Here is a 19,850-nt window from a genome sequence, read left to right as displayed (position 1 = left end):
GATTAAGGGTTACTAGTGCCTGGTGCAGGAAGGTGGGACTGCGGATCAACCCAACCAAAACCACCATAGTACCATTCACTAGGAGGCGTAAACTGGATCACCTGAAAGCCATAACATTACATGATATGGAGGTGAAACGAGAAACAGAGGTCAAATACTTGGGAATCAAGCTAGACCAAAAATTACTCTGGAAGACACATGTCGGAAACACTTGTCGGAAAGCCACGAGAGCTCTGATGACTTGCAGATCCATAGCAGGAAAAAAAATGGGGTTGTAGCCCGAAGATACTACTTTGGATATATACTGCAATAGTAAGACCAATGATTACCTATGGAGCGGTAATCTGGGCAGAAAGAACCCAACTCAGCACACAAGCCAGGGAATTACATAAGCTCCAAAGGCTGGCTTGCGTGTGTATCAGTGGGGCAATGAGGACATGCCCAACGGCATCCCTGGAGGTCCTTCTGGGATTAACCCCTCTCCATCTGCACATACAGATGCAGGCAAGGAGATCAATATTCAGGATGGCCGGTAGCATGAGTGAGGCGGGGAGCTGCCTAAATCGAAGGAAGATTGATATCCTTTCTAGGCGGTATCCCGAATTACTGATACCGAGGGACAACATGACAACGAGGTTTCACTTCGATAAGAAGTTTGAAACACGTTGGAGTAACAAGACAAACTGGGAAAGCGTGGCTGTGACATACGGCTTAAACCAGCAACTGATTACTTGGTACACTGACGGATCCCTCACAGCAGAGGGAGCGGGTGCCGGTGTCATTGGTCCAAGGAAAATGTACTTTGAGCCAATGGGTAGGTACACTAGCATATTCCAGGCGGAAATTTACGCCATAGACAAATGTGCCTCCTTTAATCTACAAAGGAACTACAGGGGGCAGAACATAGCTATTCTCACCGATAGCCAAGCAGCGATCAAGGCACTTAGGTCCAACCAGGTGAACTCTAAACTGGTATGGGAATGCCTTGAGAGACTGAATACACTCGGCTCGTCCAACAAGGTCTGGATACTTTGGGTTCCAGGCCATGCTGGGCTGGAAGGCAATGAGGCAGCGGATGAACTAGCCAAGAAGGGAGCAGGGATGCCTTTATACGGGCCAGAACCCTTCTGTGGAATCGGAAACGGTTTCATGGCTATGAATCTAAGAAACGAAGAAAAACGGTTGAGGGAACTATATTGGGCGGGCCTTCCAGGGATGGAGCAGTCCAGGGTGCTTATTGGGGGATACGAACACATGCGCACAAAGGATTGCTTAAACCTCACCAAAAAGAACCTCCGAATCATAGTGGGAATTCTCACTGGTCATTGTCGGCTGAACTACCACCTAGGGAAGCTAGGGATATCTACGGACACTGCCTGCAGGTTCTGTGAGGAGGAGGACGAAACCTCTATGCACGTCCTGGGACAGTGTCCAGCACTTGTGCAAAGTAGGTCGATACATCTGGGAGAACACTTAATACCAGATGCAAAGCTGAAACTTCTGGAAGTGGGGAACATACTAAAGTTCCTAACGGCTACTGGCCTGCTTGAGATACTATGATCAACAGGTACACTATAACCAGTAAAAGGGGCACAATAGTTCTTCAAGGACGCGGTGCGACTTTCCCTTAACAAAATAATAATAATAAAGATACTTTTCAAAACTGGATTCAGTTTTGATATTTATTTCACAAAGGGTGAGAGAGGGGGCTGGAAAGTGGTCAGAGTAATCAAAAGAGGAAGCATCAATTCTTTGACAAGCCACCAGCATTCACCTGAAACCATTCTTGTCATCTTAGTTAATAAATCGCTCCCAGATTTTCAAGTTGAAACCACTTCCCCAAGGAGAATGAGGCATCCAGAAGGCATTTTTTGAGATAGGTTGTGAGGCCATCACAGCAGCAATAATTTACTGGAAGATTTCACATAAGTTCATTCGTGCAATACGTCTGACTTCTATTGAATCAATTTGTTCAACTGGCTACAAGTGCATACATATGGAGCAGGTGTGACAAACGGTTTTAACATAGCGAAATTATAAGGCTTGATGTGTCCAGCTTTCGGTGTGCAATCTTTTATCTCTAGGACAGGAGGTCTAATTAAATGATTGGTAATTATGCAGAATATTTAGCATATTATATTTCCAGAAGAAACTTGCATCATTGAACCCAATAACTTCATTCGACAAGTCGCCGTCTACCAAAGGCGCTCATTTACTCCTATTGTGACTATTCCTAACTCTTTACTTTTTCTTGAGAAAAAGTTTTCAGACACCATAGTTCGAAATTCCGGGATAATGCCTGGCATAAAAATAAACATTTTCAAAAGTCGGTGGTTGACTCCTAATGGCTGTCGGCATTTGAATAATTGCTGCTAAAGGAAGAACAGATGTAGTCATTAGCTAAATTATTCCAAAGAAAAATGTAAACAGGATTAACCTCTTCAGGGGATGGAACACAAAAAGCATCAAAAAGGATATTTACATACCCCGCAACTTGTCGGTAAATGCTTCTCAAATATGAACCATTACAGAATTCTCCCCATTTTCGGTGGTTGTTCAGCAAATTTTAATCAAAATTCAAAATCCTGAAAGTGAGGACTAACGAGTGATCTACCCTTGTTTATGAGATATTAGCAAGGTTGAATTGACTTTGCTAAAAAATGTATTCTTTGGTTGCGAAAGGCCAAAGCTTATCTTTTCGAAATGAATAAATTCTACCTTGATGGTTTCCGCACGCTAAAATTTAATTGGTGAAATTCCGGGAAAGATTAAATATTTGGAAATGAGGAAAAACAGTTTTTAAACAAATTCGAAATAATTGGAAAATCTTAAATGATGTGAGCTTAATGGAAGTATGGAGTGGGAAGTTAATATGAGTATTAGACAACGTACATTTCACATATTATTTGATGCCATTGAATGGGGGCAGCATTCAGAAGGTAATTTATCTTAATTTGCTTGTCGGAAACCAAAGGAAAGCATTGGGAAAATTCAATGAGCCACAGAATTAATGTCAGTGAATTCTTGATTTTTCTGCCTTCGAGTTGTTCTTTACTTGTAGCTTCGGAAAGTCAGCCATCGCTTGTCGGTGGAAAGGAGAAGCGAGCGGCCACCCGCCGCTATTCAACTGACCTGTGTCTCTGAGGTGTCAACTGTCAATTGCGCACGGAGTAGAACTGGTTCTACCAATGGACCCGCCAAGAGGAAACTCGATTCTTCTAGATCTAGCAACGACCACGCAGCAGCTCTGCGATTGAGAGTTAAGCGGGAGAAAATCTGCAAACCCGAGCGACATAAGACTAAATGATCCTCACTGGTTAAATATGGAGGCAATCAACTACACCAAGTGGTTCAGCAACCTATTTTCAAGATGTGGGGTGATGAATCAATGCCTGATATTCGGCAAAGAGAGGCATTCTCTGTCTCATACATAAAAAGGGGGCTATATCTCAATGCAGCAATTACAGAGATATGACATTGCTAACCATCATCTATAAGATGTTCTCCACTATCTTTTCTTTTGTTTCGTGCCCGGAGTTCTAAAAAATTTTAGAAAGACACTTCGCTCCAGCTCAGTGCACGAAAGTTGGAGCTAGAACGGATTTGCACCCACTGTAAATCGCACCTGGTTTCTCTAACCACGGCCGTACGCGACTACCATTTAGATATTACTTCGCCGAGTAGGTTTGCCTTTAGGCACCTGTGCTTCTACTCATTTCTGCTTTCCTAGTTATTACTTCCTTGTGCAGCTCAATCTGTATTTTTACGATTGGACAGGAAACCGTAAGCGGGTTTTCCTTCGGTCTCATAAATATGGTTGCCATTTACCCTGTGGTAGATTATACCGCTTCAACCACACACACTCGTTCACGGTTACCTTAAATGCACTTCAACTTCCACCAGGGCTTTTCGAGACGCCGGCACTCCTTCTCTGTTCCGCACAAGTACAAGCGGGGCAATTCACTTGACGGTCGTCATCAAAGAACACCAGCACTAAACAGTTTCAATTTAAGATAGTTCAGTGAAAGCGGTTCTAAGGTTGTTAATGGGTCGGGCAATATCCAGTCCGGTAACATCACTACGCTTCCTAGATATACAAATTGATCGATGCTTTCGATGCTCTGCCCATTAATACAGAAAGGGGGGTTGCGATGATCCGCCAGACCAAGAGCCTTGGGTTTGTTGGTATTTGCCTTCAAACCACCTCTACTTGACTCGATGAGAGAGCAACCAGATCTCATCAGCATGGTTGAAGTGTTTGAGGAAAGATGTCAAAGATGCAACCCTGGCAGACTCTGCTTTCGACTTCAAAATCCTCATGTTGTGGTCATTAGCAATTTCCTCCACAAGAGGCGCAACCTCACCTAATGTATGAGGGTTAGGAATCATGGTGAAGTGTTTTTCCACCTCTTCAGTTGCTTGCCGTCAAAAGATTTGCGACCACATGTAAGTACTATTTCCGTGAGGCGGTAAAAATTTCTGAAATCTTCTTCCGTATCTCCCACTTCCTGACCAGCGCAATTTGCCATAGTGCATACTGGTCACAGCTCCTCGGAATTTCGCTCGGTATCGTCTGATCGGCAAGATAGATTTCCCAATGTTGAGTGACTGCTGGATCATACAAGCGGTCGATGTTGAACTTGGGAAATCACAACTGTTCAAAAATGCGAGAAGTGATGGGTGTAACAGGCAATCGAACGCAAACGACGATCAGATGGTGCCGATGTCAGTGCCTCAATTATTACGCACATCAAACAGACAAGGCCCAAATCTACTGCTGATCGCGAAGTGTTCCATTTGATTTCTCGTACGGTGTCGGTCAGCTGAAACCCAACTGACTTGATGGCCATCTCTGTGTTCGAACAATGTGCCACCGATGACGAAGTGGTGAACCATTATCGATACGGTCCTCAAGACCGTGCTTCTCCATCACATGTTCAAGCAGGGTGGTTTAGACCCCCTTAGCATTCAGATCACCCATCACGATCACAATGTCACATTTAGGAAGGCTCTCTAGAATTGTGTGTAATTGCTCGTAGAAAGTATCCTTCTCCATTACATTGAAAGTCTTCGTTGGTGCATAACACTCTACAACTGTGATGCTCCTTAACCTGGACCGGAGTCTTGCAACTAGAAATCTGTCAGAAATTGGCTCCCAGACCAAGAGAGCACGCCTTGCGGTAGCCGTCGGAGGCAACCCGATACCACTTTTCTTTCCAGAATACAAAAGCACATTGCCGCAAGCGGCAGATTAGTACTCTCCAGAGTCCCAACATTTTACCTCGTTTAGACCAAAAATGTCCAGCTCCAGGAATTCTCGCTCGAGTTGGAGAAAGTGAGCACGCTAAGGGCGTTCGCTAGCAATCTCAAACCAATCGTAGCCTATTTTCGATAGGCAAAGGTGTAGGCGTGAAGTCACTCCCTGGCGAGGCGTTTAAAAATTGGCAGATTGCTAGCCCACACATTTCTTTCCCTTTTAGTTGCCTCTTACGACAAGCAGAGAAGGCCTTCGATTTCAACAGCTCCGCAAATACATTCTCACTCTCCTACCCAGCGCTTCGTTCAGACTCCTCTTCTCCATTGCGAAACTTGGGCAATGGAGCAACACATGGTCTGGATCCTCCGCAATGCTATTGCATTCAGGACAACTCGGCGAATCATTCACCCCGAACCAATGCAGATAATACCTGTAGGAGAGACCATTTCCTGTGAAGAAGAGAGTTATGTAGTAGCTGGTCTCCCCGTATTTTCACTGTAGCCATACCCTAAAGTTGGGAATGAGCCTGTGCGTAAAGCGACCCTACGTAGCTCAACCCATCTGCGTTCCCAGAGATCAATCGCCTCTGATCTTGCTACATTCCTGTGTTCTGCGTGCCTCTCCATACGTCTTGCATTCATTTATTACACCAGAATGTTGACTGGGATCATGCTCGCCACTACTAGTAGTAACCCGTTTGATGTGGTTCTAAAAGTGCTTAGACCTCAAAGCCATCAGCCGGTAAACCTCCTTCTCTGAGAATTTGCTTGGATCTCTGCCCACACAAATGACGCGAACAGCAGAATGGATCACATCACTCTGGCTTGAAGTAAACTGTGACAATGTTTCCGCCCACCAGCATTCGGTATTATTTTTGTAAGCATCACGATGGAAATAACTGCCTTTTGACATGAATATTGTAGCTTCTGCTTAAAGCTTACTTTGGAAAGAATTATCACCCCCAGGCATTTGACAGCCAGTTTAAAGACGACCGTATTTGCACTGACGGTGTTTTTCTTTCTACGGTTCATTATTAAGACCGCTTCCGTTTTCTCATCCGCGAGGGTCAGACTGGTTTTTCCAGACAGGCCCTTACCGCTCTCATCATTTTCATCACGTGGACCTCCTCTGAATATTTTGCTGTAACATCTACGGTCAGCTCATCGGCAAACCAATGATAACAGCCTCCTCTGGAATGGGAAGAACAAGCAGTCCATTATAAATGACTTTCTACAGAATCGGGGGCCTCTGGTACCCCGCTGTGACGACGTAATCTTTGGGGCCCCCATCGGATCGATAGCAGAGAGTCCTCTCTGCGAGTTGATTCTCAACCACACTAGTCAAATATCCAAATCACATATGCCAGACAACGCCCCTTTAAACCGGTTCCTTTTAGCGGAATTGAATGCATTTTTGACCTCCAATACCAACGCAGCACAGAAGCCACTAGAACTGCTTATGCATCCACCGTGGAGGGGGTGCGCGGAAACACATGTTGGCCTTCCGAAAAGCCATTGTTGCTTCCAATGATGGGTAGCAGCCTGTTGTAAATGACCGTCTCCCCCATTTTCTTCATTATATCTAACAGGCAGATTGACCGATATGATGCTCGATCTCTAGGTAGTTTATTAGGAATATTCCTTCGTTTAGGCACGCCTCAAAGGTTTTGGGGAAAAAGCCGCGCATAGTCTTCACTGCCAGCTTCAGAGTTCCGCTAGCGATGCTATCCCGACCTTGGGCCACTCTGTTGCCAATTCTACCACATACTTTCCGCAGCTCGTCCTCGGTTGCTAGAGGTATCACGCACTTACTAAGCTCAACTGTTGTCTGCCTTCCAGTGCCTTGGCGCTGAGGAAGCAAAGTGGTAACAATGCCAATGCCAGTGGGTCACTTGAGGTAAACTTTGTTCTAATATTTTGGGATATATGCATATACCCGCAACATAATGTATGTGTGCACCAACGGAAACTTCCGAGGTAGTAGAGAAGGATGCTTTCTACGAGCAACTAAGCGCAGTTGAGGGGAAGCTTCCCAAATATAACACCTTGCTCAGGTATGTGATGCGGAAACACGGGGTCGGCGACCGTAACGATAATGGTGGGATGTTCGTGGCCTTCTGCCCCTTTCACCGCCTCGGTGGTGGCACGTTAAAGTCAGGGTTGGGTTTCAAGTAACCGACGCAGTACGAGCAAACCAACACTTTGCGATCAATAGTAGATTTAAGAGTCGTCTTCTGGATGTGCAAAACCAGAGGGGCACTGACGTCGGCTTTGAAAGTTGCGTCTCCCACTTCTCGCAGGAGAGGGTTGAAGGCTCTACTGACCACCGCAAGTGGTGATGGGCGTGATGCGCTCGCACTCCCATATCGAGCCGGCCACACGTTTTGAGCGTGACAATTGGAGTGGTATTTGCGTGCTCCCTGCCGTCGCAAAAATAATAGCTAAAACAATGCTGGAACGAATCAAAGAACATCTCAAAAGCTTGATCGACAGAGAGGCTGGTTTCCGCTTCGGATCTTCCAGCATTGACCACATCAATTCCCATCATCATTTTGGAACAGAACGCCGAATATAGATCTTCGCTGCACCTGCTCTTCATCGATTTCGAGAAAACTTTCGACAGCGTGAACAGGGAGTGTATCTAGAGTACTCAACGCCAGAGGGACAATCTCCGAATAAAATCAGAGCGCAAATTGTGACGTGCTGCACCGAGGTAAAATCTCAAAGGATTTTGAGGTCCAAAGCGGAGTCCGGCAGGGTTGCATCCTGTCACTGATATTATTTCTTCTTTTTGTTGGTGACGTTCTTCATGATGCCTTGTCCGGAGGGTGTGGAGGAATTCAATGGGCATCTTTCCTTAAACACCTTGACTACACTGATGACATCTGTTTGCTCTCCCACCGAGTCATGGACCTTGGCTAAGTGGCTCTGGATTTGGAAAGAGAGGTAAGTAGAGTTGGACTGAAGATAAACACCAACAAAATTAAAGTTTTCCGTCTGAAGGGTCATCTCACTTTCCCTATCTCTATTAATAGGCAGAGCATCGAAAGCGTCGATCAATTTATATATCTAGAAGGCGTGCTTTCTTTCAACGGCGGTACTGAACTAGATGTTACCCGACGCATTAATAGCGCTGCCATCTGGAAGAGCAATTATCTCAACACTAAGATCAAATTGAGACTGTTCTGTGATAGTGTTCTTCTCGTGTTGCTATATGGGAGTAACACATGGAAAATGTCACTGTTACTCAAAAGCTCCGTCAATACCTGTCTGCGTGGTATCATCGGAATACGCTGGCCTGACACTAATTCAAACGAACAACTTGGTCCGCGCACAGGCTTGGCACTCGTATGCGATGTAATAGGAGGACGGAAGTGGCAGTGAACAGGTCACACATTGAGGAGGGGCGATAGTTGCATTGCGGACTATGCAATGCAGAGGAATCCACTATCTCAAGATTGCGGACGAGTGGGTTGTCCCAAGGGCACTTGGCGTATAACACGGGAGGAAGAGTGTGAGGAGAACTAAAGTGCATTTCAGGTAACCGCGAGCGATGGCGCGTAGGTATGCTTGACGTGCTTTACCCCAACAAGGGGTGAAGGGTAACCAGAGATGTCAAACTGCCAGAAGACAACCGTAGCTACACTGTAGTTGTAATTTTGCAGTTCATTCTACTGTAATTCAGTGAATTTGATTTTACCGATTGCTGGCTCTGTGAGACTGCAGTGCTTTGAGAACCACATCAGATGAGGCAGATGAGTCTTGTTGCTTGACGTTGTGATGGGAAAGCATAGTCTTGTTATCGTAATAATAATGGTGACTGTTTGTAAATTTCTGCAATTTCTGCAGTCTCGTGGGTAGGAAGGAGCGTTTTGCAATCACTCTCAATTGCATATTATTTGGCGAGTTCCATCGGTTGTGAACGATATGGCTAACCACTGTAAGATGCCGATGTAGACTGTTCTTCTAAACGAAACGAAACCACTTCTACTATCAATACACTCAAGGGGAACAAAGCCGCTACGTTGACAGTCTTGTCATAGAACTGCTTGTTCCACGTTCCATATTTCTAACGAGCTATTAGTCCCATTCATCTGAAACGCATAGTGACTTTTTTCAAGGACTGGACGAATGGGATCATCGTTAAAATCCCGATGAACGGTGTCCGTTCTGCGTGTGACAATCCGTGGGGCACTCGCATGCTATTGAAAAGATAACAGCGGCAATAACTCCTGAATGCATCAAAAACCACTTTGGAAGCGAATCGGTCGTCCTAACAGATAAAAGGGTAGACTGGATTCCGCATAATAATAATCGCCGGATCAACCTGGAACCGCATAGGGAGTTTAGATCTCCGCTATATCTGTTCTTAATCTATTTCGAAAAGGCTTTCGCTAATGTCAACAGCGCGTGTGTGTAGAGTGTTCAATGCAGGCAGGAGGAGGAAAATGAATCGCTATTATCAGCGCAGCATGTATCAAATCCCGTTCCAAAATCTCCCCTTTGCCGAAGGCATTGGATTATTCCCTCGCCGAGATATGTCCAGCCAGATAGGATTTAGAGAAGGATGCAAGGAGAGATGGATTGCCGAAAAATACAAACAAAGTCTTGGCAATAACTAACAATTTGTGCAACTGGGTAGCTGGGTTCCTGCTGACAATAATACTGAATTGAATTCTACGCGAACCATCAACAGCGCTAAAACTCCTTTCCCTATCTGAATACAAACATCAAGTCCAGGTATTTCTAAACAGTATCCTCTCAGTGTTGCTATAGAGGGGCCAGTACATGGAAGGTGACCGCCATTGTTAGCCCTGAGCTTTCTTCAATTCATATCTCTGACATGAGAGAATACCAAAAGAAGCACTTCGTCGGTATGGGAGTCAAATACCCATGAACATGGTGATCAAAAGGCAGAAGTGACAGTAGATAGATAACAAATGACGCCATATATCACACCATGCACTGGTGTTCATTATCCTATCGTCCAGGGGCCACACGGCGCGGGATAGTGGAGAGAAAACCGGTGGTGTTGACGTCCTACATTGGAATTTTTAGAAAGCACACTAGATCTTACATTGGAGCATCAACACATGCTTTTCTTTCACATTATCGCATGCAGTTAGAATGGCTATCTCACTTTACGACTGTGCCTTTTGACCTCGCACTTCCAATTGAAAAAACTGACATCAAAACTAAGATTTGTTTCGTAAGATGCCAATCCTTTCATCTTCCCTTTTGCTTAGTATGCTTTTACCCACAGGTTCACCCATTTCATAAAAAAATGCATCTGACAGACAGGCAGATTGATGGACAATGACTCGGTCTTAATAAGGTTTGGTTTTACGCAAAACCTTGAAGAGATAATCCGAAGTTTCCTTAGAAAAAAATTCACCACAGGATGCAGTCAAATCAGTCAAATGCAAAAGGAAAACAAATTCTCCAGCCTCTTTATACACAGAATCTTATAAGCTCCATCTTACCGTTGAATGTCTCCAATCCGCGGTGCACGTTGATTTCGACATGGCGCCGCTCCATCATTCCAATGTGATGCTGCAAAGAAATGAAAATGTGAAATTCAAATTAATATCTTCTTTCATTGCCATTTAAAGGATATTAAAAATAATCTCGGTATAAGTATTTATGTGTCTGTAGGATTTCCTTTTGCATAGCATAAGCATGTCAAGAATTTATCGCCCTTTACCGCAGTGAAGGAAGGAAACCTGAAAAAGGAGCGAAGGTCGTGAATTTCAAGCCTAGCAAAGCAAAATACACGTATAAGGCAGAAGGATGAAGACACTTAACGTCAAGGGCTGCTCTCCTCTGCACTGGAATATTTTATCTTGGGGGGGTCTTATATTTCACAGGAACGCCAAACCCTTTTTGAACTCCTTTAACTCCACCAGAATACAACTTGAATTGTGTTGAGGGAGTCCGTTTACAACAGAGTTGTCGAATGTCCTTAAAATGAGGAACACCTTCACCTAACTTGCTTTGAGTGTTTCACAAGGTCTCCTGCATGTTTGTTAGATCGAGGACCGGAAAAGCCTTTAATGTCTTTAAGTTATCTTTTTCCTGTTAAACATGTAGAAAAGCGATTCCTTCGCTCTGGGGAGCAGGAGTCGCCCATTGTGATTAACCATCGGTTGCTTTATTTATAGGTACATCCGGTTTGTCACAGGCTTCTTTTATCTGATTGACCCTGATGGCAGCACGGTCCCATTTTCATCTAAACGAGATACTGAATACCTCCTGCAATGGCAATATCTTGCTAAATTCCAGAATTCCGAGAACAGAAAAACAGTTCCATCGTAATCCTGTCATGTTTTCGTCGCTATTTCCACTTCCCGATGCAGCGGACTGCGAGCAGAGCTGGGGTTTTCCTGAGATGGTTCAGATGTATTTATTTATGTATGTATATGTTCACCTCATAAATAAGAATTTATACTTTTGCCATTTTGCAGAATGAAATAGGAAAAGGAAGCGCAAAAAAGGATGTTGTTCTCTTTTCATTTGATTTTTCCGTTCTCAACATCTTTTCTGTTTTCCGCCCCTTCAATTTCAGGCTTTATCTCTGAGGACGTCTTGGTTTTACTCCGGATGTTGGCATCTTCTTCGTATTCATAGCATAAACCGCAACAACTTCGGCCTCCCCAGAGTTTGTTATGTCGGAGGAAGAAGTTTTGATGATGTTTCTGTTGAAATGCTAACTTTGAGGAACGTCGAAATGCAAAACACTTGGAAAATCATTGTCTATGCTCCAGGAATTGTTAGATTGAAATCTCTTATGGGCACAGCTCTCCAAAGATAATGTAATTTAAAAAGAAACTGACACACTCTTTTGTTGTTCTCAGCAGTCCTTACTTCGCGAGTTTATAAACTGATTTTCAGTTTGGTTCTTCTTGAATTGTATGGATATTGTCTGTTGGCGCTTTGTTTTGGATAAACTTGTATAATGGCTTCCATTATGTAGGATCCCGGAAAGGATAGTATTCTCCTTCGTTTGTACTATTCGCTGAAGACCTACATTTAGCATGTGGTAGAATGGTTCTCATTGTATTATAGACTATCTCCAGAAATGTTAAAAAGATGTATTCACAGAAGCACATCCTTCGTTACCTCGTGAGAATCCTTACAGAGAATGATGTAGACTGTCATGGGTTCCCATAAGCAATCTCAGTATTCCAAGAGGAACAGTTCAACACTACCATAGTCATTGCTGTGAGTATAATCAACTGACGTCGATGAATGTAGATGTCACTCAAAATTCTATCGGGAGGAAGGAAAAGGGAAGGCAATCATGAAAATAGTGGTGGAACAACGGTTCCAAAGGATTTCGAACATGTTTAACATTTTGAAATGGACATAGACAAGGAGAATATTTCTTAATCTTTGGAGCCATGTTTGGGCTTATTGCGTTCTTTAGGCGATTTGTAGACGAGATTATATCTCAAATGAAAATGTTTACAAAAATGATTTACAAGGTGTGTTAAAAAGATGCTGTTAATTTTGAAATTTCGATTCACAGACTGGGTTTTGTTAAGTAAAACAAAGAGACTTTGGAACCTACGCTTCTGTAAATGAAAGTCATACACGTATTATGCAAAAACGTCCAACTCTTCTTATTTTTCTCTTCCTTGCCTCACCTTCAGAAAACATTTGATTAATTGGTAATACTCGATGATCGGAAGAGCTCCGTCTTCAATAGCTGCTTCCGCACTAAGGTAGTACGTAGCATTTTCATGATCCCCATAGCCCCAAATCCATAGTTCCAATACACTGTTCCCGAATCCACAATATTTAATACTTTTCGCAATATTTTTTTCTTTTTATATAATTGCAAAACTTTCTTTCAACGGAAAAACCATCAATGATCAAACCAGTCAAATTGTTTGCTCCGCCCCAACACTCCACTCCCAGATGAAACCCAAGGGGGTTTCAACGAGGAAGCAGAGGCACAGGTCCCTCAACTCGACTACCGCAAGTCAAAACGGACGCGTCGCAAGTCTTTCTTCCTGCCTGAGCTTTCTTCCTACAAGAAAGGCCTTAGCTGGGCTAAGGAAACCCTCTTGATCATGTTCTTGACGTTGACGCTAACATGGTGTTGGCATTTACCGAAGACTTCGCAGAGACCTTCGACAGTTGTTTGCAGCGGCCTCCGGTAGGCATCCGTCCTAGTTAGGATACGAGCAGGAGCCGAGATCTCTAGACACGTTTTTCGTGTGGTTGCCGTCTAGTGGGTTCAGTTTCCGCACTGCATCCTTGAGTAGACACAACAAATCGATGGTGACCCGACCTAATATCGAGTACAGGGTAGCTAGCGGTCTCAGCTTCTTCCCATATAAAAGGGCCTGCAGCAAATTTTTCACAGTGGAATTTGAAGCCCAAGAGTTTGCCCAAATATAGGAAAAGGGACGGCTCAAACAGCATTCCCTGGTCGACAATTGCCGGCGCACCAAAGCCTGGATTCTACTCTCAACAAAGGCCCTCAGCATAAGACTGTGCAAAATCTTTTTTTCAGAGGTATCGCCTCAGGCCACCGCGTTAATCTTATTGCTGATTGAGAGGCAATACCTGAAACCGCGAGATTTTCGCACAGGGCCAATTGGCCGATGTGGATTATGTGGAAACGCTTGGTGGACCGAGGAAACATGCCAAACTCTCTCCTCACATGTTTTGTAATCATGATTTTCTGGCATGCTTGTTCTGAAAGTTATCTCAACACCAAGATCAAGTTGCGACTGTTGTGCGCTAGTGTCCTTTCTTTGTTGCTATACGGAAGTAGCACATGGAATGTGAACGCCACTTTTACCCAAGAGCTCCAAACTTTCGTCACTATCTCAAACGAACACAGGCACACAAGCCTGGCAATCGTAGATACTATGATCGGAAGACGGAAGTGGCAGTGGATAGTTCACACTTTAAGGAGAAGCGAAAATTACTTTGCGGGCTATACCATGCAGTGGAATCCATCTCCCAAGATGGCCGACGAGCCCGTCGCTCTAAAGGAACTTGGCCCAGAGCAGTATAGAAGGAAGTCGTGGAGGGAGCTAAAGCGCATGTCACATGACCGCGAACGATTGCGCGTTGATGTGGTTGACGCAAGGAGGTGAATGGCAACCATATATTTTCCCCTATTATTACGGTCAGAAATCAGCATTGCATCACCTTGGCACCAGCACGTCAACCAACCAAACTCCCCTAACAGATTTCGCAGTCGTGAACACAGACTGCGGGAGATAATATATGGAACCGGACGACACGTGCTGCGGCGAAGGTGATGCAACGCTGAACTCTCATAGTAACAGAGTTGGCGTCCAACGTGGGGGAACAGCAGCTTCTGCGTATGTAGCAGAGTTGGAGCCCGAAAGGTTGCATTCCCGCTATCTTTTGGGGTTTATGACCACCGAGCTTGTTACTATTAGGATCAGAGCTACCTTCGTTAGCAAATACTCTGATGCCTAAACGAACTTAGGAGGATCTTGTTCATTAGGTGAACATCCTCTTGTAAGTTCAAGCTCGACACTCAGAACAGAACTATTCAGCGTATTCCTCTGCATAGCCGGCTGAAGCTATTGCCAAGGTGCCTCAGTGGAGCATGTACAGAGGAATAGAATGGACCTTGTCCTTCTCTTGTCCATCCGAAACTCAGTAGCTCCACCTTTTAAATGTTTGCCGAGGAGTTAGGTCAAATTATTAAGTTAACCTATTAAAAATTAAAGTTCATCGTCGCGTTTTGTTAATTTTTGTGGGTGTCTGGTTGGGATCGTGGCTTTGAGTTTCGACCGAACTAGTCGCAGTTAGGAGGATGGCCGTGCCGTCACTCCATTCCTGGTAGTTTTTCCAACCATGCTCTTTTACTTCCCGAAAAAGCTTCGGACTGAAATCTACTCGGTCGGGGGGTGGTCGTCGACTTTCTTCTTCACGTGAGATTTTTTTTGTGGACTGGCGTTTTCTCAGACTTCTGAGGAGGAGGAGGTAGAGTCGAAATCGGTCGGAGTTGTGCCCAAAATTCCCATTCGGCAAATACCCGCCCGACATCAGCAGGAAAAGGGAGCCTGATCCGCCTTTGCAGTGCCGTTAGCGGATCTACCATCCAACGCTGACGTAAAACGCCCATCATCCCCTCTCGGCCAAGATACGCCGGACATAATCTACACTCTGGCAGATCCGGTACGCTCATCCATAACATTGAGTGGCCGCGAGAAGAGATCCGGGAACTTACTCTCATCGGCGCACCGCACGGTTCACTCTTTAGTGACCGTATCCAATGAGGACTCACCGGGTGCCCAATCGAACCGGAATACCTCTACTCCTCGTTCTGGAGCATCACATTTGCCATCTGCGAGGCCGAGTCAAAGAGTAGTGAAAGCCGACCACATGAGTAAGATAGTGTTCGGATGGGGCCTGAAGTTCTCGGGAGCCTCCGACCCAATGCCGATTAGCAATTTCGTGGATCGGGTGGCAATGCTGATGGAAGATACCCTGGGAAAGCAGTTTCACTCCTTGAGTCGGTATTTCTACTTGTTGTTAGCAGGACCCGTCATAGAATGGTATTGGCATTGACGGCGGAAGGCTGGTCCTCTGCGCTGGAATCGACAGTGCGACGAACTGCTAGAGCGGTTGGTTCAGCTTACCTCCGATGGAGATATCCGGAGGCTCATGAGCAGCTGGTTTTAGGGAGAGGGCGAACTTTTCGACGAGTACTTACAGGCCATGTTATAGCTGAAGGACTATGTATTCAGGCCCCTTGCCCACGACGAGCTGCTCGACGTGCTGCGAGCAGGGATGAGCATTCCGTTTAGGCGAGCTCTGCTCAGACAACGTCTTAGCACCGTAGTGCAGCTGGGGAGCTGGACTACCTGGATACAGAGGAGCGATGAAGGGGATGGTTCGGAACGTCTCGGAGACCGAACCCTTCAGTCCATCACTCCTCTTCTCAGGCTCTTTAACGCCTGTAGTCCGTCTGAATCGACAAATACAAGTGTTTTCTAAAGATAACTACAAGTAACCGCAATACTCAACTCGGATTGATCGACAACCATTGCAGCCAATACTGACAATTTAAATAAACACTCACCCGTTACGTTATCAATGCCTTCGCCGGACTTGTCTGGGAAGGAGACATATGAACACGTACCTAGACATTGGCTCCCGTACCATATTCGGCTGCAGACGGTTCAGAAAGCTCGAGAGCAAATCATGGGCATCTCGCAGTTGCATGACACCAACCCGCTTGAGCGTTGCACTCTCCGCGTTCGCGCCTACTGGGCTGCACGAAAGAGGGCATAACGTTAGCAGACAAGCCGAAGGAAGACTTTCGACCATATGCGAACATCACCCTTTGGAGTAAGGAGGCACTGGAGGCTTGGTGGACACCGGAGCTTTGGTTAGTTGTATCTCCGCTGAACTGGCTACGTCCTACGTGAAAAATTAGTGCCGATCTGAAAATTACGCCCAGCTTTAAAGACGGCAGATGGGACTCCTCATTCCACGTTTGCAAAGGTTTCTTCTACGGTCACGTTTAGAGTAGTTCTGGATCATACCCAGCCTTAGTCAAAATTTGTTTTTTGGCGCTTTTAATTTAGCGGCTGGCCAGGTGCACGTTACAAAAGGAACATGAAAACACAAAATAAAAACAATTCGCTGTTCATGGGGACACTTTGAACGCGCGGCTCGACATACCAGTTCAGCGCCGGTGAATTTTGCATGCAGATATTAACTATTATTAACTGTCTGGGTGACCGAAGCAGATCTGCGCTCCCATGGCTAATCCACTTATTACGATTAGTCAGTGCCTGCCACTAGCGCGTAGGGTTGGCGGAATTACCCGTGGTTTTTCCAGGTTCATGGCGCTTGACGCTCCATGACTCTTATTTTGAGAGTTTCTAAAGAATCTGATTAGTTTCAAAACGGCCTTACCTTACAAGGAGTCAATTGAGCCAGTTAGTCTTCGTATCGCCTAGTTTATTTACACTCCTACTGATTTCTGGACTAGACTTGCTTAGTAGCTAGATAGATAACTAGTGCAACATTGTAGCCGTAACGAGCTCGAAAACACTGCAAAACAAAACAAGTCGAAAACCCGGTAGCTGGATGCTTTAGACGACCAGTAACTGGGGCATATAACACCGGAACACTGTGGGCGAGAATGCTACCATATATAAGTGGCAGAAGGCCGGGCCGTCCCCCTCCTTGTTTCAACGGTATTCAGCTCAATCGGAAGCACTGGAAAAGATAGTAAATAGAAGACAAGTCGGGAAACCGGAAGCTGTGCGCTTCAGGTATGAAAGGCTTTATTTGCTTCTTGTGTGAGTATATTTAAGTGTAGAACTATCCCATTTGTAAGTAGCCCGTTAAGAATATGCATTTAGCATGTCAGATTTAGTACTTCGGATTTTAAATTTACACGGTAAAGACAACTTTGAGCTACTATAACTTTGTTACTAACAGTATGATTTTGATCAAACTTGGAGATAATATGCTTCATCTTATATTTTATACTACTACCAACTTTTATAACTCTGAGATAAACTTAAGGGGGGTTTTACTCGATTTCCCCAAAAATATGGTAATATACTATTATTTACTTAATTTGAACAGATATCGATATGGAGAGTATTTTGAGGCCTCGGCACCATATAGAGGCAGCTTCATGATTTTTTTCAGATTTTTCGGTTAGGTAGCTTCTGAGAATGGGTCCGTTAAAGAAATTATCACTTTCCACCCCTCGCACTCCCCGCCTTTCTAACAAATGTTAAACCTAAGACCAGTTACGGTAAGTACTAATCGAGACCTTTCATTTGATACCCCCAAGCCACCAAAAAGAATAACGATGAAGAAAGCTTTACAGGTCGCGGAAAAATTGTAGCGGGCATGCGATGCCTCAGGCCACAGCGTAGCGCTTTCCGAAGACGAAGTCCCAATTTCTGGTGGGATTCAGAAATTGAGGAATGTCGGAAAAACTGCCTCAGGCAGCCAGATCAGCACCAGGTATGTTTGCCAAAGTTTTTACGGTATGCCTTAGAGAAGGAAAATTTCCCGAGCAATGGAAACCGCAAAAATTGATACTTATTCCGAAGCCAGATAAACCATTGGGAGACCCCCTCCTCATATCGACCGATATATTTGGTCAATACCATTGGTAAACTATTTGAAAGAGTATTATACAACAGGCTGCTCGCTGTTGCGGAAAAGGAAGGAGGCCTATCCGACAAGCAATCAACATGGTGACTGGCCTGGCTCGCGCTGCAATACAAGATGACAAATGCTGCGCAGTGGTGACATTCGATCGATGTAAAAAATGCATTCAACACTGCAAAGTGCACGAAAATCGTAGAGGCTCTAACCAAACTACAGGCTCCAAAGTACATTGTACGCATCGTTGTTGCATTTCTTCTTGGAAGAAGATTATATTGCGACTCGGACGATGGAGAGAAATTATTCCCAATGCGTGCGGCGTACCACAGGGGTCTGTCTTAGGTCCCTTACTGTGGTTAATTATGTACAATGGAGTGCTGACGCTACGCCTTCCTAACGGTGTGACAACTATTGGCTTTGCGGACGATATCGGGGTAACAATAGTGGCAAAACGCTTAGACGAGATCGAAATCTATGCAAATGAAGCGATATGGGAGATCAATTCCTGATTGAAAAAGTCCGGTCTATCACTTGCTGAACATAAAACGGAACTAGTGCTAATCAGCAAAAAAAGGAAAGACACGACCCTGAAAATTAAAGTCGGTGAAAAAACAATTTACTCCCAAGAGTCGCTTAAATATTTGGGAGTAATGATTGACAAAAGACTCAACTTTAAAAAACACATTGAGTGCACTGCAACTAAAGCATTTTCCATCGCTGCAACAATCTCGAGGATACTACCGAACATTGGTGGACCAAGACAAAGTCGACGTTGTCTTATTTCAAGGGTAGTTAGTTCCGTGTTACTCTACGCAGCTCCAGTTGGAGCAACCGTTCTGGAAAACAAATCAAACTGCGGAAAACTAGGAATGGCGTATCGACTAAGTGCACTCCGGGTATGCAGTGCTTATCGAACGACATCAGGAGAAGCAGCATATGTACTGGCAGGGACACTCCCCATAGACATATTGGCGGATGAACGTTGGCGTCTCTACGACAAAAAGTATACAATCGGGGAGTCTATTGTACTTCGACGGCAACTACTACGGCTGGAATTCATCGCAAAATAGCAAAAGAGATGAAACGAGGCACAAACTGGCCTTTGGACCTACCGTATCATTCCACACATTCGAAGATGGATGGAAAGGAATCACGGGGAACAAAGCTACGAGCTAACACAGTTTTTAAGGGGACATGGAGGTTATCGGGCTTATCTATATCGAATTGGACACGACGAGTCACCATGCTGTCCAAGATGTGGTAACGTAGCTGAGAATGCGGAGCATGTTGGAGCAAGGCTTACAGCACACCGTACTAGGCTGGAGGCGATTGCAGACAGGCGCTTAACACCTGGAAATAAAGCGGAGTTGGTTGGTTGGAATCAACGGATGTTTGGAATCAAGTGGCAATTGAGCTGAAAATGATTCAGCAACAGCTAAGGAATGAAGAACTGC

At 44.8% G+C, this 19,850-nt stretch overlaps 1 protein-coding gene across 3 annotated transcripts in view; it reads right to left on the bottom strand.

The window, feature by feature from the left end:
- The window catches only part of LOC119658656 (calcium/calmodulin-dependent protein kinase kinase 1), a 382,257-nt gene that overhangs the window by 60,327 nt on the left and 302,080 nt on the right, over positions 1-19,850 (bottom strand). For all 3 annotated transcript variants that reach the window (XM_038066200.1, XM_038066202.1, XM_038066201.1), the window contains one exon: positions 10,740-10,809. In XM_038066200.1, coding sequence (XP_037922128.1) covers positions 10,740-10,809 — 70 coding nt within the window. The remainder of the gene's footprint in view (positions 1-10,739; positions 10,810-19,850) is intronic.

Source organism: Hermetia illucens, chromosome 6 (assembly GCF_905115235.1).
Source record: "Hermetia illucens chromosome 6, iHerIll2.2.curated.20191125, whole genome shotgun sequence".
Lineage (NCBI taxonomy): Eukaryota > Metazoa > Arthropoda > Insecta > Diptera > Stratiomyidae > Hermetia > Hermetia illucens.
The sequence above is the reverse complement of the archived record's forward strand: the minus strand, read 5'-3'. Positions and strand labels throughout refer to the sequence as shown.